Source organism: Heliangelus exortis, chromosome 3, assembly GCF_036169615.1.
Source record: "Heliangelus exortis chromosome 3, bHelExo1.hap1, whole genome shotgun sequence".
NCBI lineage: Eukaryota > Metazoa > Chordata > Aves > Apodiformes > Trochilidae > Heliangelus > Heliangelus exortis.
The window spans coordinates 31,113,825-31,141,116 of NC_092424.1; the positions used below are offsets into that span (position 1 = coordinate 31,113,825).

The 27,292-nt window shown below is 43.0% G+C and overlaps 1 protein-coding gene across 1 annotated transcript; it reads right to left on the bottom strand.

Annotated features, from left to right (window-relative positions):
• Positions 1 to 15,423: 15,423 nt before the first annotated feature.
• LOC139794378 (ankyrin repeat domain-containing protein 9-like) lies at positions 15,424 to 26,040 on the bottom strand. The gene is made up of 3 exons (XM_071739848.1): positions 25,638 to 26,040; positions 19,020 to 20,213; positions 15,424 to 15,620 (listed from the first exon to the last, which is right to left on the bottom strand). Exons 2-3 carry the CDS (start codon positions 19,890 to 19,892, stop codon positions 15,612 to 15,614), a joined length of 882 nt encoding a protein of 293 aa, XP_071595949.1. The 5' UTR covers positions 19,893 to 20,213; positions 25,638 to 26,040; the 3' UTR covers positions 15,424 to 15,611.
• Between the last annotated feature and the right edge of the window lie 1,252 nt (positions 26,041 to 27,292).

A 27,292-nucleotide genomic window follows, 5' to 3' on the forward strand; every position in this document is an offset into this window, starting at 1 on the left:
AAGCAAGACTTCAAAGTCAAAGTATTGTAAGGTTTTTTAAAACCAGGTCAACATACTTGCTATACTGTCATTTTTATGTGTGGTTGAACAGTTTTAGATGGTATTTTCCAAAGTGTGTCTGACATGAGCTGCAGAGAAAGGCTGTCTGGAAATATAGTATTATAAAATACTTCTTCCTTTGATCACAGTGCCATAGAGCCTAATCCTGTCTCATTGCAGAGAGACATGATTGCCCTCCTTAACCCTCAGTGCCAGAGCATGAAAGAGGTAACACTTTTCCAGACAATGCCTGCCCATGGTTTGGGGCTGACAAAGGTTACAGATCTTTCCCAGTAAGTACTTTGGGTGCAGGTACCTTGTTTTGGAGGCTGCGTGAGTTTATCTGTGCCTTGCCAGGAGTTTAATGCTGTTTCCTACCTTGTTTTTTTATTAGTATTTTGTTAAAGACCTTGCCAAATTGACTACTGTAAGAGAGAGATTCAAACAGGTCTATAACTCCATAGAATGACTGTGATCCTGCAGGGAGATGGTCTGACTGTAGCTTACTCTCCACTGGCATCCCCTTTCATTTATCATCAAAAAAAGAGGCCAGTGCTGCTCAGGTTGTTATACTTGCTGAGTAAGGCAGTTAAATTCCCTAAGTGGAACAAGAGTTTTTTAAAATTACAACAAAAATATGGAGAAAGGCAATTTTTATACTCATAGCAAAAGACCAAAAAAAGATAGCACATCAAGCACATTTTGGCAGCAGCTGAAGCCAAGGATTATTATCTGGAGGATTCCATAGATGTCATTAGCTTCTGTACTTCTTCCCACCTTTTTCTTATTATGACACCTTGACAAAGGGCAAGGAAGTATTTACAAGTAAAAGGTTACAGATGCTGGCAGATATAAGCAAATAGGATCACAAAAGCTTGAACTTCAGGAATATTATCTACCAAAAAAAAAAAAATTTAAAAAGCTTTTGGAATTAGTGAGGAAAGATCAAAAAGAATTACTATGGCCAAGTAACAACTGCAAAGGTAAGAATGACCTTCTAGAAGGACTACAATGGATGGAATCCACCTGTCTAAAAGAGGCAGCAGAGGAATATTTGGCAGCAGGCTGGCCAACTTGGTGAGGCAGGCTTTAAACTGAAGGACTTGGGGAGAGGTATCCAAAATGCTCATGCCACTGTGACCACTACAACCAACTGGAGAATAAACCAGAGCCAACCAGAGCAGAGTAAAATGTGCCTCAGCTGTCATGCCTAAATGAGAATCAATAGACCAGCCACCTGAAGTGTATGTATACAAACACAGGTAGTCTGAGAAACTGTGTCTAGTCAGGAATAACCAAAACATGGTGGCACAACTGCTACAACTGGAGGACTGTGATAGATGGCTACAGGCTGTTTCATTAAGACAGGCAGGGTAGAAGAGGTGGAAGAGTCACACTATATTAAAGAGAACCTTGAATATGTAGAAGTCAACTATGGTAACTGTGGAAGTCCTATCAAAGGCCTCTGGGTCAAAATCAGAGGGTCATCTCCAAGGGAGACTTTACAGTGGCATGTGTTACTGACAACAAATTAAAATAACAAGACCAATAAAGCAATACCTGGGTCATTAAGCAAGCTTCAGGTCAACAAAATGTGGCTCTTACGGGAGACTTTAGCTACCCAGATGTTTGTTGGAAGAACAACAATGCAGCTCACCTGACATCAGTCAATTTGCTGGAATGTGTAGAGGACTTCTTCCTCATAGAAATTTTACATGTGCCAACCACAAATAGGGCACTGCTGGACTTACTGCTCACTAATCATGAAAACCTGCTTTGTAATATCTGTTAGTGGGCAGCCTTGGCTGCAGTGATCACAATATTGTGGGGTTTGGGATACTGCTGAGCACACTGAAGGTTAGTTCCAAGACAGGTTTTAAACTGCAAAACTTCAGCTCACTCAGGGCTCAGTTGGAAAGGATCCTGTGGGAAGCTTCCATGGGTGATACAGGAGTTAGTTGTCACAGTTTAAGACAGTAACTAGACACATTTTCTCTGTTATTCCCCACTACCTCCCAAGGGAAGATGAAGAAGGGAATTAGGGATAGAGACTTCAGGGTGTGAAGAAAAAACTTGGGCAGGTTTAATGAGGTAGTAATAGCAAATTACAAATATGTAAATATGGAGCTTGCCTTCCTCAGGTGGTAATTACTTCCCAACTAGAAAGGTCCCACTCTGGGCTGGGCAGTAGGTGAGAGTGCCCAAGTCCAAGGTCTCAGTGACAGTTTGCAAGTCTTAGAGGAACCAAGCAAGTCCTACTTGGGAAGGTAGAAGGCAACCTCTCTTGGTGAATGATGTCATTCTCCAGGGAGGAAAGACAAGGGTTAACAGGTACAAGTTACTCCTGGGAAGATTTTGACTGGACTTCGGAAGAAAATTTTTCACCATGAGAACAGTTAGACATTGGAATTATCTCCCAAAGGAAGTGGTGGATCCCTCTACATTTTTGATGTAGGGATTCCCTCCCCTACATGAGTTTTAAGGCTCAGCTTGACAGGGTGCTGGGCCATCTCATTTAAACCATATTATTACCTAGAAAGATTGGACCAGATGATCCTTAAGGTTCCTTCCAACCTGGCATTCTGTGATTCTATGAATGACAGAAGATGTTTTTAAATTCTGTCCAGACATCATAATGGGAGCAACAGTTAGAATTCTAAAACTACGCCAAAGCAAAGTGAAAGTGTAGGCAGAATATCAAGGATACTTAGGGAATTGTTTATCCATGGAGAAGAGTGAAGAAAATAATTTAATCAGTGATATCCAGAAATGAATACAAATCAGTGAGTTCCAGTCCAGAGAAAAACTTTAAAGCTAGATTTTGGAAAGAAAATACAGACCATTCTGTCATCCTTTCTCTTTGAATCCAGTGACATGAGTGATGCTGAAGCCCTGTGAAACTGTGAGGAGGAAAGTAAATAAATCTGTTACTGATTATAATTTAAAGCAGATAACTAGGGGAAAAGGAATAAGAGAAACACCTCTCATGCACCAATCAACACAAATCAGCCAGGCCTAACTCAAGGTTGAAAAACTTAAGGAATCTGACAAGCACTTAGAAAATACACCAAAAAATTGTCCTGACAGATAGTGCAGTCCCTTTCAATTAGGACACCCGTACAGCCTTCTACTGAAGCAAGAGAATTAGTAGAAGTTTTTTCTAAGAAAAAAAAAGTTAAGAAAGATGCTGTTCTGAGAACATAAGCAAAAGCATATTCCTGTGTTTAGGTCACTCACTTATGTTAGTTGTGTGTGTGTATTAACCTTGCAGGGAAATGACATGACCCTGCAGTCAGCTCCAAGAACTAGTACTGTGTTGAAAAGCAAATCTTGAGGAGCAACTACACGAAAGCTCTTATTAGGGAAGTTTTTTTTTTTTTTGAAACCTTAAAAATAAGTTGTAAACAGGCTGACCAGAAATGAGGCAGCAATGTGTGGAGTATCAGCCAGGGGAAAGAAATTATGGGAATGTGTTAAGAATGTCAACTATGACCCTGCTGTGAAACACTGAAGTTCCCCAGAGCACAGGGATGGCCAGCACTGTAACCAGCATATGCACCCAACCCTCCCTACAGCAGAAGGGAAGAGATGAGCATTACAGACATGCCCTCTAGGCATGGAAGAACACCCTCACCTGTAGGAGAGAGCAGGTTTATTGCCATAGCATGTCTAGGAGGTTCAATCTCTAGCAGCTATGCAACATACTACCAATACCACTATGGCCATTCTAAACCCCCGATTTTGCTTAGAAATAAAGATTGAGCCCTTTTTTCAGCAGATTGGGTTTAGGTGAAATGGATTCCCAGATACAAGCAGAGGGCTTTTGTGGAGCTCCGCATCTATAGAAAACTCAAAACCTTTTGTAATGTGCAAGCAGTCATTGATCAGCTTTCTGTAACTTGTTTGGCCAGGATAAAAGAATCATTCTGCTTTGTTAATGTTAAATCCTACAGCAATGTGGCTTCTTGTAATGAACAAGCAACTGCAGATTCTATTCCACACCTTGATCCACCCAGAGGAGAATCCACCTTTGCAACTGCCTGATTTTCACAATTTACAGGGACCGGGTTTTGGCCCTGGAGTAGATGAGTGCATTCAAAAGACTGCCAAAATGTATGCCATTTGACCATTATCCCTGAAAATACAGACTCCAGTAAGCCCTTTCCTTCTGCCTGTGCTCAACACGTGCTGTGAGTCCCAAGGAAGGGAGAGGAAAGGTGGTCTGGTAAGCTCCCAGCACCAGTGTACACAGAAGCCAGGACAACAATGTCAGTCCAGCTGCTTTCTGTACTGGAACATCACAGAATCAAGACAGAAGATCCACAGACTTGTCTTTGATCAATTACTGCTGTCTGTTTTTTAAGATGGTCCCTTCAGACAGGGTGATGTGACAATTTTCTGACATGCTGCCTGTGACCTTAGCCTGTGCTCTGTATATATTTAGAGAAGCACTACCCAAACTTGTCTTCAGAGTTTCAGCCATGAGGCACCCTGCAGCAGCATAGTAGTAAGGAGAGAGTATGGTCACAGCTGTGTATAGAGGAGGGGACCAGGAAACCCTTTCTACTGTTGGTCTCAGGGAGTAAAGGATCTGCCTCTTCTCTATCTATATATACTCTCCAGCATCTCAGTTTTGCATTGGGAAGCAGGGGAAATAATGATTGTGTTCCTTTGAAGAACACTTTGATTTTGATGGGGTTAGGAGAATTAAAAGGAGACACTGCTGCTAAGTACATGCAAACCTCCTTCCCAGTTGTTAGACTGATGCCATGTAAAATATACAGTTGTAGACTGTGAACCTCACAAACTAGCACAAAATAAAATTAGAGGCACCATCTTAACTCTGCACCACAGCACATCTCTGATGACATGATTATATATAGCTTCTAAAATAATGTAATATCAGGCTGGTTTGTTCTACAGCCTTATTTATTACTTCAGAGTTTGTTGTCTCTATTTAATCTTTTCCTGCCTGGAAGAACATCACTCCATCAGTGAATCAGCATCTCCAGAGAAGAAACCAAATGGAGCCATGTTCATAAGATACAGCAAATTGCTATCTTAACACTTAGTTAATGTTCCACAGTGGATTAAGATTTATTGTCCTAGTATTTCAGCTTCATCCAGATTTAGTGCCCCAGTGGAAGAATTAAGGAGTAGATGAAACACTGCATGTAATGCTAGTTTTCAGAGCAGTAGAGAAGCATATTGCTATCACAGTAACTAAGGATGGTATGTAAAAATCACGATGTCACAAGGTGGTTCCCTTTTCCCAAAAGCTTGAGGGGAGAAATACGAATTTGGATACCGTAAGAGATGTCAGTGGTATTGCTGGAAAGCAAATAAAGATGTTTAAACAAAATTATTTTAATGAGTGCAATTACAGACAGAAATAGGACTAGTGCCTCCACAGTATGTGTGTTGTTATGCATTATTCAGTTAGGTATTGTCTGGACTGGCCACCAAAAGAGACTTTACAGCAGTGGATGCACATGTCCTAAACCTTTACTCACAAAGTATTCCCCAGGAGGTGAGGTCTTGAGTAAGGATCTAAATCTGAGAGGGATTTTCTCACGAATTTGTACTTCTATCCAAGGAATATTCCTGCAGCTCCATATCTGGCCATTGCTCTCCCTTTCTCTTCTCTGCCCCTGATGTGCTCTCACAGGTTTGTGATGACTATAGATCATTGATCTGTGTGTGTTCTGATGGGATCTGAACTGTAAAACCCAGGAAGAAATGTGCCCTTGGAGCTTCATAGGATCCTCGCTCTTCCTGAAGCTTCAAATATTAGCTGTGTAATTGTGAGTGCACACATCTGAGTCACCATTTCTATTTCCCTCAACCCAGCTTTGCTTTAGCAATACTGCCACCCCTGTGTCTCTTGCTTACTGAACACCAAACAAATTAAATCTTGGTCTTTCTCACTGCCTGTCTCCTCTTTTCTCCTTATTTTTTCATAACTAAGAAACTGCCATGTCCCTCTTCCTTCAGGTAAGTAGTGAGACAGCTCTGGTTGCTCTGTATACTCTTTTGCATATTAGGCTATACCTAAATACTAATGATTCTTCTTTTGCAATGTTTCTAAGGATCAGGATCATGCTCCTGCCCATGTTTTCTTCTGTCTGACATTATCCCCCCCCTTTCTGGCTTCTCTGACACATCAGCCAACACAAAGCACACCTTCCAGATCAATCTCATTCCCTACATGATTTTATCACTAATAGCTATTTTTCTGCATTATTTTCTGCACGTCTCTTCTCTCGACATTCACCTTGCTGGTCTCCTCTCCATTCTGACAAAAACTGCTGTCTCTGTGCACCAATATGACTTGTTTGTCACTCTATCCTCTTCCTCTCTCTCACGCTTCCATCACATAAGTGACGTTTTTTTTCTGATGTGGCAGATCAGTGACTCTCCATTTGCCAGTAAAGCTGTCTCTGTTCCAGGAGCCATGCACAATGACACCATCTTCTTTCAAAACTCTCTTCAAAACTTATTTCCCTTTAAGACTTAAACAGAAATCATAAAGCCAGAATAACAAAAATATACAATGTCATTGCATTTGCTGATGGAACTACAGCCATACATTACTTACTTCTGCTGCTAAAAAAAAAAATCAACTCAGAAACAGAAAGGGAGGTGATAAATGATGTTACTGAGCATGATACGATACACAGCCTGAGAAAGAAAACTCAGGGTTTTAAACTCGTTCTGAACTCATCAGCTTTTCACTGAACTATATGATGTCTATATTGTTGATAGCTGTCTATATTGTCTATATGGTTGAACACACCACTACAAGCTCCATTACCATCATCCATTTTACATACCCATTCCTGGGAGAAACCTCTGAGGCTGCTGGTTCTGCAGGAATACATGACAAATTTTCCAATGACCATGGACAATAACCAAGGCTTATGTGATGTAATATGTTGGTCTCTTATGCATTTCTATAGATTAGCTGTTTACTAACTGTACTAATTATATTTTCTGTTGTGAGTTCTTCCATGTCTCTACATTTGTTACTGTAAAATGATACCAAATATCAATCTTAAACATTCAGAAACTGTCCCATTGTTAGGCTGTCTCCTTCTAATCTGTTTTAAAGAAAGATGAAGGTGATACAGTTTACCTGTTACACTAACATAGGATTTCTTCCCAGGAATCCAATGTCTTCCTACAACAAAAAGCTTTCTGATGAGTCAATTCCCAATACTGGCAAGTGGGCCATCACTTTGTAGTTGGTCCCTCGTGCTGCTGCTCAGTGCAACTCATGCTATTTGTCATGGGTCTGACCTGGAGCAGGAAGTGGAGTCATAAGTGCTTTTACAGAAAACATAAATAGTTGGATTTGATGAGAAAAATAGGAACAGAGTGCTTATGCTACTAGCTCAGGTCAATCACACACCGTTTCTGCTCCTCATTTTTCATGCTAGTCCATGCCTCATGCAAGGAGACTTTGTTGTCCAAGAAAATGACAGGACATTCTTCCCTTGCAGGGAGATATATAATGCACCTAGTGTAAAAGAACTGGACTCTTATAAGCTCTCCAGCCTATGTTTTCCACCCTCAGTGTTCTGTGATTCATCTAATTAAGGTACACAGCCTGGAAAACAAGAGGCAATTTGAAATGTCTACTCATTAGCTTGGTATGAACGGGATTTATTTTTACTCTCTTGACTCTCCTCATTTTATCTGCTGCAGTTCTTCATGACTCAGACTCCAGAAGGGCTCATGATTATGTGGGTTGCCTCTGGCTAAAGCAAGTAGCTTGAAAGTAAGTGTCTGTCTGACTTTTACTTCTCTCTGAAAACAAACACTGAAAAGCCTGTTCCCTGTGTGGCTGACCCAGCTGCTGTGTCTTGTCTGCTTGTTGGGATACAAGATGATTAATCTCCTTCTACATAGTTCAGTACTTAAACCATACAGGAAGGGGGCACAAGGGCTTTCAGATAAAGCAGGGATATAAAAAGACTTGTTTTAAGCTTAATGAAGAAATAATTTCCTTAAGAACAAAAAGCTCCTTGCAGTCAGTGCTTATAAATTGTTTAATTGGAAATACACATAACAGTCCTATGAGGATTACCTGCTGCTCCTGGCTGGGATTCAGGAATGAAAAGTTATTTTAGAGATGATAATAAAACAGGAGGTTGTGAAAGCTTCTGGGATACATACAGATGTTTTGTTTTAGGCTTTGCATATAAAGCTGATTTTTAACAATTTGTCATTGGTTTGTGAGATCTGCTGATTAGCCTGGAGGGAAAGATCAGAGGAGAGTAGCTGCAGAAAGCTATACTGATCATTGTTAGCAGGCACTTTAGTCTATCAGGCCTACTGTCACTGCCTACAGCTGAGATCTAACCAAATTTGCCAAAAAAAAAACCATGTAGACACCTTTGGCAGTACTTCTCCTTGCTCCTGATAGCTATTAGTTGCCTCAGAAACCCTTTGATTTCTGCAATTATTTGCTCGCTCTCACAGGCTGGCTCCATGTCCTGTCACAGCCTCCTCCTCAGAAAGAGAAAAATGGTGGCTCCTGCAGCTCCACCACCTCTTAACTCCTCTAAGGAGCTTTTTTTCACAGGACGAGTGCATGAGCAGGGCTGCTTGAGATTCCTGCATCTGACATGCTTTGCTGAATACAAGCCTCTCACCCACCCACCACCAGCTTCAGCCACCACAGCTTCTCCTGTCGAATGAGCTAAGACAGCGAGGATGAGCGGACAAGGGGGAAGAGCTGCCAGTTCTGCAGGGCTCAAACTCATCTCTGCCGAGCCAACTCACCCCCCAGCTTCCTTCTGTATAGAGCGCAGCTCCAGGGATAACTTATAGGGCACTCGAGGCCCATGCATCATCCTGATTTAACTGGCTGTGCTTATTCAGATTTGCTTTGGCCACTGCACCCAAATGTAGAGTCACCACCATCTTGAGGGCACGGGCAAGGGCGAGGGGGACGGCGGCGGGGCCCGGGCTCCATCTCGGCAGCCAACGGCCGCGCCTTCCCGCCGCAAGGCCCCGGCGCCATCTTGCGGCCGGCAGCGGCTGAGGCGAGCGGGACAGCGCTGGGTTCCAGCCAGCGGCACCTGCGAAATTACGAGTCATAAAAAACAGCAAACAAACCCAAACAACCCAATTGCACTTAGTGGAAGTCATCAAGGGTAGCTGCTGCACAGGTGTAAGAAGTTGTTTTTACTTCTTCATGTGGCGCAGCTCTGGCAGCCAACAAGCCAGGGGCAGCCTAGGGCAAGGCAGGTTTGTGCATAATCCCCCTTCGTTTTTAGATAATCCTGCCTTGCTTAGCTGCGTTTCCATTTTATTAAACGTGGTCTTTATTTTCTGTTTTAATAAAAGGTGGCATTTAAATTCAAAAGCCCCACGGGCCTCTGGCATTACTGGTGATGAAGAGCAGGGGAAGCCAAGGTGCAGCTGGATCTACTTAAAAGCTGTGGCAATTTGAGGGCCAACAGCAAAAATTCAGGAAGCAATGTTGATGAATCAGATCATAGCCAGACAAAACTGACCTTTCAGGCAATGCTGCAGGAACAAAAGAAGAAGAAAAAACACTTAAAGTGTTTGAAATATAAAACTTAAACACAGGGCTTTAATTTTAAAATACACTTTTTTTTTTTCTTGCTTTTGTTTTAGCTGATGAGAGCATATAAATTAGCTCTCCCAAGTTCAACAGTCTTTAGATTTTACTGAAGGTGGTATACAGGTCCACATGGAGAATAAAAGCAATATCTACCACAAACTAAAGCTGCTGTTGCCTGTTCAAAGTCTGACCTGATCTTCCTCAAGGCAAGGAGTTGCCTTCCAGAATCTTAGAGCTGTTGCACAGCTCCAGTGTGGAAGTGATACCCAGGGCTTGGACTCTTTCCTTCACAGGGTACAGAGTGGAAGATGTACTTTCAGATTCCTTTTGTAGTTGCTAAAGATGTGTAGTGGATAGATAAGGAGGCAGACTTGGAAAACTATCCATTAGAGTGGGACTAAAAAGGAAGTTAATTCTGAACAGGCTGGTTTTGTGTAGATGAGGATGATAAAGACAAGTGATGGACTGAGCATGTGTAAAGACTGAGTTCAACCAGCAGCTACAGTGATTAAGATTACCAAAGATCACCAGAAGACCCCCAGTGGCTACTGATAGGCACAGGTACACATATGCTAAGAACTTGGGCAAATACTAATAAATTCCTGTAAAACTAATGAATATGCATATCTAACCTGTATATAACCGCTGTTCCCAGACAGCATGTTAGGTTGGAATTATCCCCTGCACATCCAATGCAGTAATAAAGAATATTGACTTAGCAGTGATAAAAGTGCTATTGAGATGATGTTGTTTGTGCCCAGCATTACTTGTGGAGGCCTGCCTGTCTGAGCAGTGACTTTACACAGCAAAAGAGAGAGAAAAAAGAAGTAAATCTCATGCACTTGCTCCTCTTTCACATCAGCAATGATGCTTTTATCTGCTTTCATGTATTCTGTATATCATGTGCAGTAATTATGGGTTTTAAATTTGGGTGTTCATCCCCCCCGAAGTAGTGGGGGTCAAAGGCTCAGGGCTTCTCAGGTCTGAACATCTGCAGAAGAGGACTAAGAATGGAGATGGACAGGTCTAGGTTTACTTGTCATTTAAGTGATGTTTTATACTTGAAGAGATGATGGTGTTGTATGTTGGGATAAAACTGAGACCTTTTGAAACCTGATTCATGTTTTGCAAAAAACACAAAGCACAAATCTGTTTCTAGAGTCTGTTAATTCTACAAAAGGAGAGCTGGGTGATTTCATGGGAAAGCTACCCTTAGCCTCCCTGTTTCTAAATTTGGGTTAATCTACCATACCTTACACCTTCCTGAAGCTCACTGGTTCTGAGTGAGGTGGTCTGGGTAAGCATGTGGATTTCTGAGTGCTTAGGGAGCACAGCTTTAAGCAGAAACTTAATTTAGGCAGACATCTTTCTTCCCATAATTTCTGCTTTCCTTTCATTAAATCACAAATTAGGTGCAGAATGTAATTTTATCTCAGTCTGTTACCATGCAGGGCTCTGCACACTGGTACAGAAATAATCCAAATCCCAAAGCTGGCACTAGATATCGGTTCTAACCACAGAAGGAGTCCCATAAAAATTATTTGACCAAGCAATCAACTATACCAGCTAGAAGTTTGCTGTCTGAAAACAGATGCATCACAGCTGAAAATAGCATCTCTCTAAGATCTGTAAACTCAGAAAAAGAGACTGCTTGTAGTGTCATTGACTAACACCTTCCAGGCAGGAGAACAGAGACTTTTGCCCCATAGTTGCTCATCTTCTGCCTCAAACAAAACCTCAAAATCAGAAGAGACTTTTAAAAAAGTCTCATCCAAATTTCCTCTGCGATTTCAAGACATTGTGCTTTAAACTGTGATGGGAATTGCTCTAGAGGGACAGGCAGATTTTCATTTATAGAGACCCTATAAATACTTCTTCCATTAACTGGGCCTAATCAGGTTTGTTACCATGTACATATGATACAATAATGCCTTTCAGAAAATTTTGGGATGAGGTCAGTAAAGAGAGACAGAACTAGAGAAGGCAGTCCAACTTGTATTTGTCCCAGTACCAGAGGCAGATCTATACAGAACAAGGATTTCAGGTCTATATATGCTCTGCTATTTTTTCAGACCTGAAAATTAGCTTTTGAAGTCTTTAGTGGAAAGGACACTGAACAAGAAAGTACCATGGTGAGGTATTTGGCTGCTCTGCCAATTTCTATACCACACAGGGCAACGCTACCATGCTGGGAGAGATACTTCTGCAAGTATCTTTTCATGATTTATAAAAATCTTTAGGTCCTTCTGATGGACAATGCCTTTTAATTCTGATGTCTCCTGTCAGAACAGATTTTACTGCAAAATGTGCTTTCATAAAAAAATGAACTGTTTGTAAATGACTTATCCAACTTTAAAGAGGATAAAGGAGAGATCAAGTGAACATTATGTATTTGTATCCCCAAGAAGCTGTTGGCAAAGTTACACACCACAGAAAGAAATGAATTTATCACAGTGTGCCACCGGAGAAGGGTGGAGTTCCAGACCATCTGCAGTACATCAACAACATCATTATATGGAAGTCTTTGAGAAAGGTAGGAAGGTAATCTGCATTCTGTAAGAATCTGGCTTTGCCATAAAGAGAAGCAAGGTCAAGGGACTTGTCAGATCCAGTTCCTTAGAGTTAAATGACAAAATGGGTGCTGGCACATCCTGAACTATGTGGTCAGTAAAATAGCAACTATGTCTTCACCCACTGATGAGAGATACAAGCCTTCTTAGGCATGATGGTGGTGATGAGCCTTGCCTCATCTTTATTCTTCTGGCAACAGGCCTTGCCTCGTTGCTATCTTTGGTCGGCCTTGCTTTGCAGCCTGGGACCTTGCCTTTTCACTGCTCTCAGGTCTCTCAAATTACTGAGACAGCCCTCCACAAGAACTGAAGCATGTTTTGCAATGCTGTCATTTTTGGTGGAATAGAAACATCAATTGCCAGTCAGCTCTGGTGATTATTTCCTTTTCTGATGCCTATCAGCCTCTTCTCCCATTTCAAAAGCTTTTGCTATTATAATTGTACCAAGTCTGCTCTGTCTAAGGACACAGTTAGGATATTTGTTACGTGCACATGATGTACAGCATGATAGAGGGGCACTTAGTTCATCACTACCAGTGATCTCCACTGTTTAATTTTGCAAAGAACTACACTAGAACTACAAAAAAGCTACACTGGAAAGGAGTACTAGCACCTGCCTGGTTGCTCAGTCCTGTTACCAAAGACCCAGTCACCTTGGGCAGCACTGACACTGGTGTGACAGCACCATGACCCAGCTTTGTTAGGGCTTGCTTGGTTGAGGGCAGAGGGAGGGAGCAGGTTGTCAGCAGCAGGGTGGACCTGTGTCTCTGAGCTGCTTAGGCCAGTGCCTCCTTACACCAGCCTGAAGACTTCATGACACTGTCTCTCCATATGAGATATAGATATCTATAATGTGGATAGTGAAGGGCATTATCTTGCCTCAGTTTTGAGACTGATCCTGATGTTCTCTGATCCTGAAGCTCAGCTCCAGGAGAAAGTGGCAGGTTTCTGTGCTTTGTGCTTCTCATAGCTTCTATTGCCATTTGTGATTCTCTACACTATTTCCCTATTTCTATTTAACTGTAGGATCTGCTTCCCAGAAGGCATCTTGCCCCACTGCTTCTCCCAATCCTTTTCTTCCCTTTCTTCTCCCAGATTTTCTTTTGTGAGTCTGACAACTCTATGATAAACATTCCTCCTCCTCACAGCTCTGCATAGGAATATGCCCATCTGATGGCATGGGTGGGCAGAGCTGGCGTACAGAACACAGCTATCTTCTCTCTGTATGTATTAATGAAATTCACCAAAAGCCTTCCCACTAACAATAAACTTCTGCCTCACAAGCCATCCATAGCAAAATATGAACAGGCTTTACTAGAGCTAGGGCTAGGACCCTGTCTGGAAAACTACCCCAGAGTTGTCCCCAGGGAAATCTGGTTTCTTGGCTTTAGAGCAGCTCCTCACATGCTAGAGACAACTGCGAGAATCTGAGGAGCTGGATCCCTACACAGTGCACAGTCATTCATATGATTATCTGAGTGTGGTGGCGCAGCAAAACACGGCGTGTGTTCCCATAAGGTATTGCTGCATGCTGGCCAAATAGACTCAAGCAAGTATGGGACATGACAAACCTATCAGTTGCATTTGGGGTGACTAACTCAGGGAGGTGCACTCAAGTAACTGAAGTGTGGGCAGGATTTTGGTCACCGCATCATCTGATTCTGACAGTGCTTCCCCCCACATGAGGCAATATACCCTTTAAATTTCTCTGTTTAAATATATCTATCTTTCTGAATGCTGGTACATGGGCTACAACTAAATACAGTTGTAAAAAACCTGATACAAAGATGAGACTGGCTCTGAGGCATGTGTGAGCCTGTGACTCCCTCAGACTCCAGAATGGCTCACTAGTACCCTGATGGTCAGCCTCAGCAGAGCTGTCAGAGTACAAAAGAAATTGAATCTGCTTCTCATTCTCAAATACAAGAAAGGTGGAAGAGAATAAGTCATAAAACTGACATCTGAAGGGACCACATTCTTGGAGTAAAAATAGTTCAGTCTCCTACATGAAGGAAAGATAATAGTTTTGGCCAGTGAAACAACTCCCCTGTCTGTGTTTTTCCATGAAACCAGTAAGTTAATATGCAAGCACAGGCTAAAGTACTAACTCCATTGGTTATAACCTAAAGCTATAGCTTTATGTACTAGCATGCACTGAGATGATCTGTGGATATGCAGTTGGTGGAGTGCAAGCCCTGAAATGCTTAGAGTAGCTGTTTTTGGCATGGCAGCAAAGGAGCCGGGTAGACTGTGTGTGCACGGAAGTCAGTGGGTTGTTACCCCAGGGGAGGTGGCACAGTGGGAATGAAGTCTACATCTGCCTGAAAATACTCAGCAGCAGCTGGACCTACAGAAGTTAGAATTGATGCTGGAAGCCTTACCATACAGTGAAAAACCTTAGGAAGGAAAGGACCTTGTTGACAGCATGCAAACAAGACAGGGAAAGGAGGCTGCTGAGCTGTTACATTCACTGGAAACAGGTCTGCCATAAGATGCTGGCAGCTGAACTCAAACCTCAAAGATTAAAATCCCCAAAACCAGTTACCGCTCACTCCTGTGGAGCCCCTACTTCATATTCATCACCACCTTGCAGCAGATCTATGAGATGTGGATTCACCTAATCACTTGGAATCATCCCATACAAGCATAGTACAGCCCATGAAGGAAAAATGTCTTCCTCGGGTCATATTTTTGGGGATAATGGCTCAGCAGTCATAATGAAGTCATCAAACACCAAGATGAGTAAAAGCAAAATCAACAGATACTGGTAAGTGGTTTCAACCAATGGGCTAATAAATAGACACATCAAGTAGTTTATTACAGTAGTTTATTACAGTAGTACAATGAGGTTAAATTCTTTTCACAACTAATGTACCTAATTATATCAGGGTATGTAGAAGCATTTTATTCCCAGCAAGCTACATTCTTTTTATCTTTAATCATGCAGCAAGTAATGTACAAACATGATTATATGACATATTTTTCTTTTTCCCTAAAAAAAAAAGACAGCAAAATTACAAAAGTATAGCTTTATAAGAAAGTTGTTTCATACAATGAACATTTGATTGTATTTGGGCATGGCAACCTTCAGTTTTAATCGGTGATCAGACTGATCTCAAAAATGCTGGGGCAACTGTGAACAGGGAAATGACCATCAGTGTTAGAGATCTGGAAAATATATCTCTGTATACACTAAAAGAATGAAAAATATAAAAAATCTTTTCAGGGATTATGCATCACATTTATTTGTGTGTTGAAATCAGTTATGGAGCCTTGAAGAATATAAGTGCACCAATAGTTTCTGCTTTCTTTCAGACAAACATTGGGAGTGATGCAATTGACTTAAAAAGCATTACTTCAGGTGTAAAGCGCTGTAACTGAGGTCAGAATCTGGCCTGTCCGTCCTGCTAATGGTGCTGCAGAAATAGACAGAAGCATAAGGTTAGGAGGTCATTTTGCTGGCAGCCCAGAGAAAAGAAAGATGAAGATATATGTTTAATAGATTTTTTTTCTAATTGATTTTTTTTTTAATTAATAGAATATAAAATGTATACATTTTATACTATTACAAACTATTACAAACCCTCTACTGGATGATTGTGGCTGATGGCGAGCAGATGCCCTTGTGGTAGAAGTTCAGCAGCAAAACACTTGTTTCAAGAGTAAAGCTGCTGTGTGTTTACACAACAAGAAGAAATGTCCTTACCTGGTAGCAGCACAGAGATTGGCTCTCACACTTATCTTAGGAAAAGGCTGCTTGCTTAAGGCAGTGATGACTCTAAAGGTACTGTTAAGCCAGCTCTGAGTTTTACCAGGAGAGGGCAGTCAGAGACACATACGTGTGCTCACGTGGGTCCACATGTTTACACATGGACACACACAGATAGATACATACACTCCAAGTCATGTGCTGGGCACTGAAGTGATACTCATGGAAACTGAAGTCATATATAAACATGCAACTCAGATCCTTACAATGCTCCTTCTCAAAACTGAAATTAAAAATGCAACTTGCAGACCCAACCTGTAATCCTAAGAGTAGCAATTGACTTCACTCTCTCCCTTCTCTTTCCCGTGGTCAAAAATATAAAAGGTATAATTTTAATTACACTTACTCATTATGTACATATTAAAAATGTAAACATCACTATGCAGCACCTATCACCCTTTTGCTTAGCAAAGTCACTAACATTTTTGTCATGCAAGCAGAGGGATATTTCAAGACTATGGACTGTCAGGTTGTGGGAAGAGTGGAGTTTACTTTTGCTAATGACCTGGCTTGGAAAAAATGGGGGGAAAAATCAACACAGATAGGGCTGAAGTAGATTTGGCTGTATCTGATGTAATGTCAGTGTACTGAGCAAGGAGACAAATGGGATCTCAAACCAACAGGGAGGTCACAACAAGATAAGCAGATTGGGTTTAGAGAGAGGATTCCCCCACTCCAATGGAAGGACACCTCATCCTGCACTTGTATCACTACAGGTGATGGAATCAGTAATCACCACAATATTAATGACCCTAAACTCTGGACCAGTAGGACCGCACATGGAGGTCAGAGGGTAACTCAGCTGCTGAGGACCAGCTGGTGCTTGATCTCTTTTTAAAATGGTCAGGAAAAGGAGGAATGAGAGAGGGCTATGGAATGGTCTCTCCAATGCAGGTATCTGCCTGTTGCTCACTGGGCTGAGCACAGCAGAGTTTTTGCATGCTGGCCAACAGTGGGCTAGCAGCTTTCTTCCAGGTTGTAGTACCAGAAATATGCCCCAGAATTTGAGTTTCTAGAGCAGCTGCTGAAAATCCACCTCTTTCCTTCTTTCTGTGCTGATGGATAGAAGATAGCCTCCCAAACAGACAAGTGCAGTTGCAAATCCACCCATAAGGCCTAAAGTGCCTTAGCCCTGATAGCTGCAGTGATCCAAAACTGGATCAACAAGAGATTCCTTATTTTAGATCCACATGTTCCCAGTTGGTTGCTCTGGCTCTCTAGGTACTGACCCCTGCATTATTAGAAAATGCTGTCTCATTAATGCCAATAATTCCTACCTGCCTCCTTTCCAAGCAGCCTTCCCTTCCATTCTGTCTTACCTGAAACTATAGGGCTGAAACTGTCGTGGTTCTGAGGCTGTGCAACAACAGTAGATGATTTCCCTTCCCTTCTTCCCTGGGATCTCTGCTCCAGGGGCCTTGTTACTATTCTAATAATACCCATCAGTAATAATACCCTCCTCTGCCTCTCGCCCACTGACGTCCTGATGATGTGTCCCATTGCTAATGGGAACAAACCCAATCCTGCTCCGGAGTTCAGGGGTGCCAAAGGGGCTGTGCTCTTCTCATCAGCTTTGAGCAATGAGTGCCTGCTTTGTCCTCTGCCTCCAGCTTTCTGGGGTCTGCCAGGGCTGGGAAGCCTGCAGAGTTTGGTAGAAACAGCTTAGCCACTGCCTGTGATGGATTTCTTCCTTGGGCTCTGCTTGCTTCCCAAGCTCTGAGAGATCCACCTGCTGCAGAGGCTGCCAAGTGAGCAGCCTCTCCTCAAAACCCTCTCCCAAGATTGATCAATTCCTCTGACAACCTTCTTGCCCTCCACCACTGAACAAGGAAGAATGGATACAGATGAAGTAAGACATGCAAATCCCCAGGGACAGTGGTGGAAGGACCCTGCAGAACCAGGGTCATGGGATTTGGGGAGAAAGGCTATTCCATTCATGGCCTGCTTGCCACTTTTAGGGCTGAGCTGACATTTTTTCCAGCATACAGTCAAGACAGCATCCTCACCCAGCACAAAGCAGTCAGCACTGCCACCAAGGTGCTTCCATGGCATTGATAACAAATGACAACTTTTAACAGCAGATCATATCCCAACTTAGGATAATCAGGAAATGCCAGCGGTTCTGAGATCCACTGGGAAATCAAGTTAGTGAGCTACATCTCTCATGAGGGCACATTCAGAACTAAAACACAACTCAAGGAGAAATAATATCACTTAGGAAGGACAGGGCTTCTACTGGTCCTTCTCTGATTTCCATTTTTTTACTGGGCAGCAGGGAAAATGGTTCCTTCCCCATTGCAGGAATCTGTAGAGACATCAGTGCTGGGAATGCCTTTAACCCACTTTCTTCCAGGTGAGACAGTATGCTTTCTGTTAGCAGTTCTGTCATCTCTATAGCCCTCACCTCACCAGGTATATACACTCACTGCTCCTCTCTGAATTCATGCCCTGCATGCTGTGACGTGCTGTAAAGTAACCCAGCAAAATCAGGTACTCTGCAGAGCTGCATCTATGTCCCTGCAGCAGCAGCCACTGAGTTTTTGGTTATTACTAGACGATGCTGGATTGTTGTTAGAAAGGAAACCTGAGGTTTGAACCTTTTTAGAATGGGATGGTATTTCTCCCAGGTCTAGCAGAACACAGTCCCATAGTTACATCATTTGAATATCCCACTGGGCATGTTGTTCCTTTTTACCCATGTACATTACACAGTATATTGTTATCATATTGGGAATCCAGATACACTGATATCAGTTGACTGCTAAGAAAACAAACATAACACAATCTCAACTACAGTTAACCCTTCACATGCACAATAAAATAGAAAACAGAAAATAGAAGTATTTTGCCTTTAAAAGTTCCGTGCCTGCAATCATTTAGAAAAGACAATTAAAATCTTCTCACAAAATACTGGATTTTCCATCATAGCCTAATAGGTTAAATACTAAAATCACACTAAAATGCAGAAAATGGTGAATTACCAACTCCCCTAAGTTGTCTTTGAAAATCCAAGAGCCAGTGAATAAAGTCAATGAAAAACATTTACCACGTTTTTTGTTGGTAGCTTTTTGCCATAGGATGGTAAGGGCTTTAGTGCCTGAGGTATAGGTAGTTCCTGGATGCTTTTGGGAAAATGTGAGGGGGGAAGAGTCTGGAGAATAGTTTGCATAGCTTGAAGATACAAAGAAGCAGGTGTGTTCCCCACCAGGCTATTGAATTTGTCTTCCCCCAGCAAGGCTGCCCAGTGGTCTGGATGCTCCTGCAGAACTTTCCGCATCTTAAACTGTGGGTTTGGCATGAAGAGCAAAAGGTAGTCAAGGCAGAGCTTCTTAGATGCCACATTTACTTTTGAGTCCCACATCTGCTCCAGGATGACATCCAGCGGGGTAAGCCCTTTACTGTCTTCTATCCTGGGAGAAGCACCGTTCCCAAGGAGGATAAGAACTGTCTCTGACCTCAGCAGTTCACAGGCAAGGTGCAGCGGGGTTTTCCCATCTTCCAGGTGAAAGCAGCCAGTCCTATTGATGTAGGAGTTCAAGCTGGGGAGCTTGTGTGCAATATTGATGATCAGTCCCAAGATATCTATCCTGTCATAGGTGACTGCCATGGCCAAGTGAGGAGCGGAGGATGGGCAATAGCAGATGTGTTCCCCAGGCACCTTGAGAGCCTCCTCTGGAAAATGAGACAGCAAATATTGAGCATAAGGCAGGTGATTATGCACCACTGCATAGAGAAGGGCTTCTGAAGGTGAATATGTTCTCAGGCTGGCATTTTCCTCCCAGTAAAAATACTCCATAGTCCTCATGTCTTCCAGCATCCACACAGGCTTGTGGTCTCTCACTGCTTGGTAGAACATATAGGATAAAAACTTGCAGTGCCTGCTCTGATCATCCTGCAGGCTGGCCTGGTTACTGGCCATGGCTCACCAAATAAAGAGCAGCTCCGTGTAAAATCACTCCAGACTGTAAGATCTGCGCACTTGGAATGCAGATCCTGCTGCTGCTGCAACCTTCAGGCTGTCATTGCTGTCTGGACTGCACAAGCTGGAATGCCTGGGCTGATCATCTCCACCCATTCATTGTTTTTCCCCTCACTGCAGTTGTTTTGTTTAGGTAAGCACAATCCCACAGGCTCGGTTAACCCATGACATGCAAGTAGATGGTTAGTAAGTACATCCCACTCTGCGTGGCACAGGTTACTGGAATGCTGTCAGGCTGCCAGGGATTTTATACACAGAGAGCTAGAGAGAAGAGAGGGAGAGACTAAAATTAGCTTGAGAGGTGAGGCAGATTTCTGTCTGCATCTTGTGTCTAATCAGATCAGCCCATACACTGCAGTAAGTGCAGTAGCAATGTTCACCTAGTTTTTTATGTCTCTCTCACACACACAGCTCAGTCTGTATTAGAAAATACATAACAATGAAAAATGCTCCACAGCTAATAATACACATTATTATATGCTGGGAAATCAAGGGATTGGTGGCTGTAGCATTAAGAAAGGATCCCTGATGGTATGGATAGCCACTTAGGCTAACAGTGATGTTAACGGATTGCCTATAAAGCAGTAGTGATGTTTAAGATCCTAACATTAACCTCCCCAGAGAGCTGAGTTGAACGGTAGGTAGGTGGAGCAACCATGCTCAGAGTCATAAAGCATATTGCTCTGTTTAAATGCCTAGCTTTGCTTGGCAAGGAAATACCTGAACTGTCTCTCTATGGCATGTATATAAACAAGAGGTACATAAATAAAAGGTTAAGGACAAACTCCACTGGTGGTTGGAGAGCTGATTTGAAACATCATGCTCCAGGACTAGGGTCAGATCCAGTTGCAATGGGGGAAGTGGGGTTAAGCTATGAGACTTGTGCAATGCCTATGAGACTTGTGCAATGCACTCATAAAACACAGAAGACCAAGGCCTGCAGGCTTGAGCAAATAGTGCCTGTGTTACATTACAAAGGCTGGAAATGTGGAGATTCTGGGTGGATCCACCAGGACAAAGTAAAGAGGACACCTTCTTACACAGCTTTATTGAACGAAATTGGTAGGCATTAAAGTGGTAAGTATGAAACCTCATTCTGTAGAGAGAAAGAGAAATAGGAAGAGAAAGGAAAAGAGAGCAAAAAGGAGACAGGAGAAGAGAAAGGAAAAGTCAGAGGTAAAATTGATCCAGGGGCTGGAGCACTTCTGCTATGAGGAAAAGCTGAGGAAACAGGGATTGTTCAGCCTGACCTTATAGCTGCCTTCCAATACCTGAAGGGAACCTACAGAGAGCTGAAGAGTGACTTTTCATAAGAGTGTTCAGTGATATGACAAGGGGAAATGTTTTTAAACCGAAGGAGAATAGGTTTAGACTGGATCTTGAGAAGAAATTCTCCAGTACGAGGGTCGTGAGACTCTGGAACAGCCTGTACAGAGAAGTTGTGGATGCCCCCTTCCTGGAGGTGTTCAAGGCCAGGTTGGATGAGGCTTTGAGCAGCCTAGTCTAGATGAGAGGTGTCCCTGCCTGTGGCAGGGAGGTTGGAGGAGATGATCTCTGAGGTCTCTTCCAACCATTCAATGATTCTATGAAAACTACTGGTCCCGGATCCATTGTTGGACCAGCATACTGGAGGAGGGTTGGTGTTGGTGGAAAAAGAAAACATTGAAGCCCACCATCACAGGTCCTTTCATAGGCCTATTTCACTCAAACATTTCACAACAACAAGACATATCAGATTGGACAACTGGAGCAGACCTCTGCCCACTTGCTCCTCAATCATTATCTCTACCAGTGCATGCATAGGCTCGTCTCAGGCCATATGCAGGCACTATTTCCATAGGTGCCAGGCAGTCCTTTAGGAGTGTTAACAAATATTTGTTTGAGGGCTTACAATGGTGTTGACTCCACTCCCTGTTGACCAGTCCCTTAAAATTATAGTTGTAAAAGAGAAAACAGAGAGAAAGAAGGGGAAATAAAAAAGTTTTAGTGAAGTCACCAACTAAAGTTTGCACCTCTGGATCAAGGAATTGTTTCTTCTCAGCAGAGTCTCGAGCTTTGTGGCCTCCCCTCTCATCAAAGCTTAAGTCCTTCAAACTGCTTGAAACAAACGCATAGTGCATCCCACTTACTGGACAAGGCAGGAGGACCTGACCAAATTTAAACTCACAGGAAAAAATTAACTAAGCAGCACACTTTAAGGAAACTTGTGTTTAAGAGAAGAAGGCTGGCTTCCATTTGTCTTATAAATCAGCAGATTGCAGTAAGATGGTGTCTTACCATATTGATTGGGAAACAGGGAAAATATAGCAAATCAAGAATTAATTTTATTTAATAAAGAAACAAACATATACTGAATATATTCAAGCTTGAATATATTCAAGTATCAAATCTGAACATCTCCACATGATGTCTGAGATCATCCAAAATCAAAGCCATTCACAAAACTGGATCTAGAGCTAGCACATCTTCTGAAGTTCAAGTTCATAGCCTAAACCCTTAATTTTAGGAACAGTTAGAATAAACAAGTATATGTCCAGTTTTCACCTACCAGTACTGTGGTTATGCATGGAATTGCTGCCACGTGGTAATTTTCTTATGGTATTATCTGTCTTGTACCCATAATCATAATAAATGATGTGCATGCTCAGGGCCATATCCAAATTCTACTGAAGTGCCCAGGGAGATTACCACTGACTCCAGCATGCTCTGCATCAGGTCTTACTGGAGCACTTGGAGACATACATTTTCTTTCTCCAGTTGCTAGCCCAAAGCATCTGAAACTTGTCCTTAAGTACTCAAAAGAGAGGTGATTCAGTATTTAAGTGGCTAGGAACTTCTATCTAAAGCTCTTACAGGGCTTTTCCTACTAGTAAATCATGACTATACCCTAGAAATTACATTAATTTCATTATTTCTACATTGTAAATATAGGAAAACATACGCAGACATTTTGCATAGCCCAGTTTTACAGAGTAGTTTATAATGAGGTTGGGCACTCAACCAGGAATTTCTCTGTCTTTTTTCTCTGTCTTTTCCCAGAGTTTCTAGCCATTAGGCAACCCTCACCTGCTATAGGCATTTAGATGAGGCTACCCAGGAAAGTGGTCACAGCAACAAGATTGTCAGAGTTTAAGTAGCAGCTGGAAATGCTATTAGTCTATGCTATTAAGTTTAGTTTTAGGTAGTCCTGCAGGGAGCAGGAAGTTGAACTTGGTGATCCTTATTGATCCTTTCAAAATTGAGATATTCCATGTATCTATGATACACTGAAATGCAGAGTGTATCTGTGTGGGAAGTTAGTGCTTGGTACATTGAGAGGGGAATTCCAGTGCATTGTCTCATCTGTAGGATTTCAGAGTGCAGACATTCTCACAATACAGTATGGCTTGGTGTTGAGCTAAGGACTGCCAGGTAGTCTCCTGTTATTACTCCCAGTAATACTCCCAGTTATTACTCCTGTTGTTACTTAATCCATTGCATATTGATCCCAGCACAGGCAGGGTCACAGTTGTTCTCTAATGTTAAGTCCACCACCTATGCAGTCATCTTAACCAAAGTGATTCTGCCTCTGCTACAGCAGGGTGATCACCAAGCAGAGCCACTTTCATAGAATCATAGAATTGGCTGGGTTGGAAGGGACCTCAGAGATCATCAAGTCCAACCCTTGATTCACTACCGCTGCAGTTACCAGACCATGGCACTGAGTGCCACATCCAGTCTCTTTTTAAATGTCTCCAGGGATGGAGAATCCACCACTTCCCGGGGCAGCCCATTCCAATGCTTGATCACCCTCTCAGTAAAGAAATTCTTTCTAATGTCCAACCTAAACCTCCCCCGGCACAACTTGAGACCGTGCCCTCTTGTCTTGCTGAGGGTTGCCTGGGAAAAGAGACCAACCCCCACCTGGCTACACCCTCCTTTCAGGGAGTTGTAGAGAGTGATGAGGTCTCCTCTGAGCCTCCTCCTCTCCAGGCTGAACAGCCCCAGCTCCCTCAGCCTCTCCTCATAGGATCTGTGCTGGAGTCCCTTCACCAGCCGGGTTGCCCTCCTTTGGACCTGCTTCAGGACCTCGACATCCTTCCTAAACTGAGGGGCCCAAAACTGGACACAGGACTCGAGGTGTGGCCTCACCAGGGCTGAGTACAGGGGCAGAATCCCTTCCCTGGACCTGCTGGCCACGTTGTTCCTGATCCAGGCCAGGATGCCCTTGGCCTTCTTGGCCACCTGGGCACACTGTTGGTTCAAGTTCAGCTTCCTGTCAATCCAGACTCCCAGGTCCCTCTCTGTCTGGCTGCTCTCAGCCACTCTGTGCCCAGCCTGGAGCTCCCCATGGGGTTGTTGTGGCCAAAGTGCAGGACCCGGCACTTGGCCGTGTTGAACCTCATCCCGTTGGAATCAGCCCAACTGATTTCGTAGTGCTTCCTGTCCTTCTGCTGTGCAGTCATTTCTGGGCAGCCATTTTGCTGTGAAATGCAAATTAATTTCTACATTTCACTTGCTGTAGACTGTGGCATACAGCAGACATGGATCTTTTGTCTTCCCTTCCTTGGTCATCCAGCCTCCAGGCTGCATCTCCTCCTACCTTCTTTGCACCTGGCCTGGTGACTGCAAGCTCACAGAATCACTTTGACCAGAAAGCTGACCACGGGGGTTTTTTTGAGATGGCGAAGGAATAATTTGGCACTGACTCTACTTGCTAACCCAGCTGACCCTGAGGCTGCAGGGCAGCTGGTCAGGCAAAAAGTGAGAGTCTTCAGGCAGTAGAAAAGAAATGAGGAAGCCAGAGCCTTTCAGGGACAGCCCTCAGTCACAGAGGGGTGACTGCAACGTCAACATATGCAAAGACATGTGAAAGTCAAGAGAAAAATATTCTACAGGTATCTCCAAGGAAGAGGGAAGCTGAAATCTCAGAACCAGGACTAGCCACCGGGTTCACTACAGAAGTACTCCAGCCCTCTGATCATATTCATGGACCTCCTTTGGTCTTGCTCCAAGAGCTCCACATCCTTCTTGTGTTGGGGGCTCCAGAACTGGACATATTATTCCAGGTGATGTCTCATGGGAGCCAAAGTATAGGGAGAGAATCACCTCCCTTGACCTGCTGGTCAGACTTCTTTTCACACAGCCCAGGAAAACGTCTTCAATTACAATTTGTTTTGTAATTACAGATTACTCAGTAATTTGCCCAGGAAGCCCAGCACGAAGCTAGAGAAGTTCTTCACAGGATTTGCTCACCTCTGTGTGGCACTTAAATGGCTCAAGTCTCTGCTGTGCCAGAGTACTGCCCACCATTCTGACTCCTCTCCTCAGCCTGTTTTGTTTTTTTCAGGAGTTTAGAAAAGCTAGAACTGTGTTTGATGGCAGTGTATCTCTTCTGAATTTTACTACAAATATAATGCAGCTTTTAAACATTATCAGTCCACTAGAAATGGAAGACAATGTGGAAAGCTTTACTGAGAAACTGGGAGAAGATTAGGAGTCTGGGAGTTTTGGGAGTTTCTTGGAATATTGATTTGTGGCTAAAATTATGGTATCCGAATTCATAAGCTATTTGTTGTGGCTTCTCTCTTGGACAAAGTGCAGGCTAGAAGGAATGCAGAATCAGTTTTAACTTTTAATGTTCAAGGGAGCAGTAGGAGTTTTGAAGGCTAAACCAAACAAGTTGATTTTACCCAAAATACCTACCATTTCAGCTGAGACCTTTAGGCTCCTTAGACTTCTTCCAGTGTGGTGATGCAGGACCCTCCCACACATACTGCACCCATCGTGATGTCAACATCAGCCAACATTGTTCTTTCTTTAGTTACAAGGGAGGTGAGCCTAGCACTGTCCTTGTTTCAATGGCAACTGGAGTAGGCTGAGGCAGTCTGGCACTTTCTGACCTTGCCTGTTGGGGCAGTGAGTTGCAACAACTTGGTACCTCCTTGTCCTAGTGCAAGTGCAGTCAGTTGGGATGATCAGTCACTCCATAAATGCATCTGGATTTCCTGTTGCCTGGGAAACATACCCAGACCTCTCTTGCTCAGATCACATAGAATCATAGAATCTATAGAATTACAGAAGTGTTTTGGTTGGAAAAGACCTATAAGATCATTGGGTCCAGCCACTAACCTAACTCCACTGAGTCCAGTGCTAAAACATGTCCCTGAGCAGCACATCTCCATGCCTTTTAAACATCTCCAGGGATGGTGATTCAACCACCTCCTTGGGCATCCTGTTTCAGTGTTTGATGACCCTTTCAATGAAAAGGTTTTTTTTCCAATATCTAGTCTAAACCTCTCCTGATGCAGCCTAAGACCATTTCCTCTCATCCTATCACTTGTTACTAGAGAGAAGAGACCAATCCCCACCTTGCTACAACTTCCTTTCAGTTAGCTGTAGAGAGCAATAAGGTCTCCCCTCAGCCTGCTTTTCTCCAGACTAAACAACCCCAGTTCACACTGCCTCTCCTTATAGCACTTGTGCTCTAGACCATTCACCAGCTTCATTGTCATTCTGCTCCTTATCCACATTTTTCTAACTGGTGAGTTGTTTGAAGCTGTGATGTCTTCAGAGTCAAGCCTGTGCTCTGTATCTTATCATCCCATTTCTGTATTCCTCTATCCCTCATTCTGTGTCTCCACTACTGAAAGTCTCTTCTGTCATATCAGGCCTATGATTTAACAGTAGTGTATTAAGTTGGAGTTATGAGCACCTCGTGGTGCACAGAGTAGGTAGTTGTTACTGCTACAACCATAAAACTATGGTTGTACCATACAGTGCTAATCAAAGTAAAACAAATAAGCCATAGCCACTTGATCAGAAGGAAAAAAATGATCTTACAGCTAAAGTGAATGTTAAAAAAGCAGCAGGCAGGTCAGTAGAAGTCCAGCTAAAGCGAGGCTGACAAGCCTCAATCCTGAGCCTTTTCAAAATCAATACAAAACCTGAAGCCTGTTACTAGCAATGGCCGTGCTGTACTGCAGGACTAGAGGGTTTCAGTAGATCCTCTTTCTGGAATAAACCCAAACAGAAAGGCTTTGCATACTGCATACTACTGAGAAGGTGGCTTAGGTTTACCATCCCTTCTCTGTCATTTCTTCCTCCTTGCAGTCTAAAGACATAGGGAGCAATGAGGAGTGCTGTGGGGTCAAGGGTAGATGAAGACACCTTCTGCAAACAGACAAAAGTAACAGCTGCATTTGATCATTGAGAGCAAGGATTAATTGCTTATTTACCTTGGAGTGGGGCTTTCATGTTTGTTGGTTCACTATTTGTTGATGCATTTTCTTACTTTAAGGGCTGAGCAGACATGCCTCAGGCCCCAGCAATCTAGTGGTCAATTTGAGCTGAGCTCAGCT